The sequence below is a fragment of the Apaloderma vittatum genome, unplaced genomic scaffold, assembly GCF_000703405.1.
Source record: "Apaloderma vittatum isolate BGI_N311 unplaced genomic scaffold, ASM70340v1 scaffold39212, whole genome shotgun sequence".
In the NCBI taxonomy this organism is placed as follows: Eukaryota; Metazoa; Chordata; class Aves; order Trogoniformes; family Trogonidae; genus Apaloderma; species Apaloderma vittatum.
Genome location: NW_009703736.1, coordinates 987 through 1,225, shown reverse-complemented (window position 1 = coordinate 1,225; position 239 = coordinate 987). Strand labels below are relative to the sequence as shown.

The 239-nt window shown below is 62.3% G+C and overlaps 1 protein-coding gene across 1 annotated transcript in view; it reads right to left on the bottom strand.

The window, feature by feature from the left end:
* Positions 1-8: 8 nt before the first annotated feature.
* AMER1 (APC membrane recruitment protein 1) overlaps positions 9-239 on the bottom strand; it is a gene marked incomplete at both ends in the record, with an annotated part of 1,214 nt that continues 983 nt past the window's right edge. Inside the window, 1 exon segment of the mRNA XM_009864726.1 lies at positions 9-239. This exon segment is cut by the window's right edge and continues 16 nt beyond it. Within this exon segment, the coding sequence (XP_009863028.1) occupies positions 9-239 (231 nt within the window).

Genomic DNA, 239 nt, shown 5'->3' with positions numbered 1-239 from the left:
CTGGCCACACCCCAGTTGCAGCTCGGGAAGGGGCCCAGGGAGTACCCCGGGGACATTCTCTCGTCACATTCAGCCAACGACTCTTTCTGCCCGTAGCCGTCGTCGAAATCGTCGGCGATGTCCTCGCCGCCATTCATCTCGGGATGCTCTTCGCACTCCCCTTCTCCCTCCTGCTCCACGTCGACTACGTCGAAGGTCACCATGGTGGGGAGGGCAGGGAGGGTCTGGGTGAAGGAAGA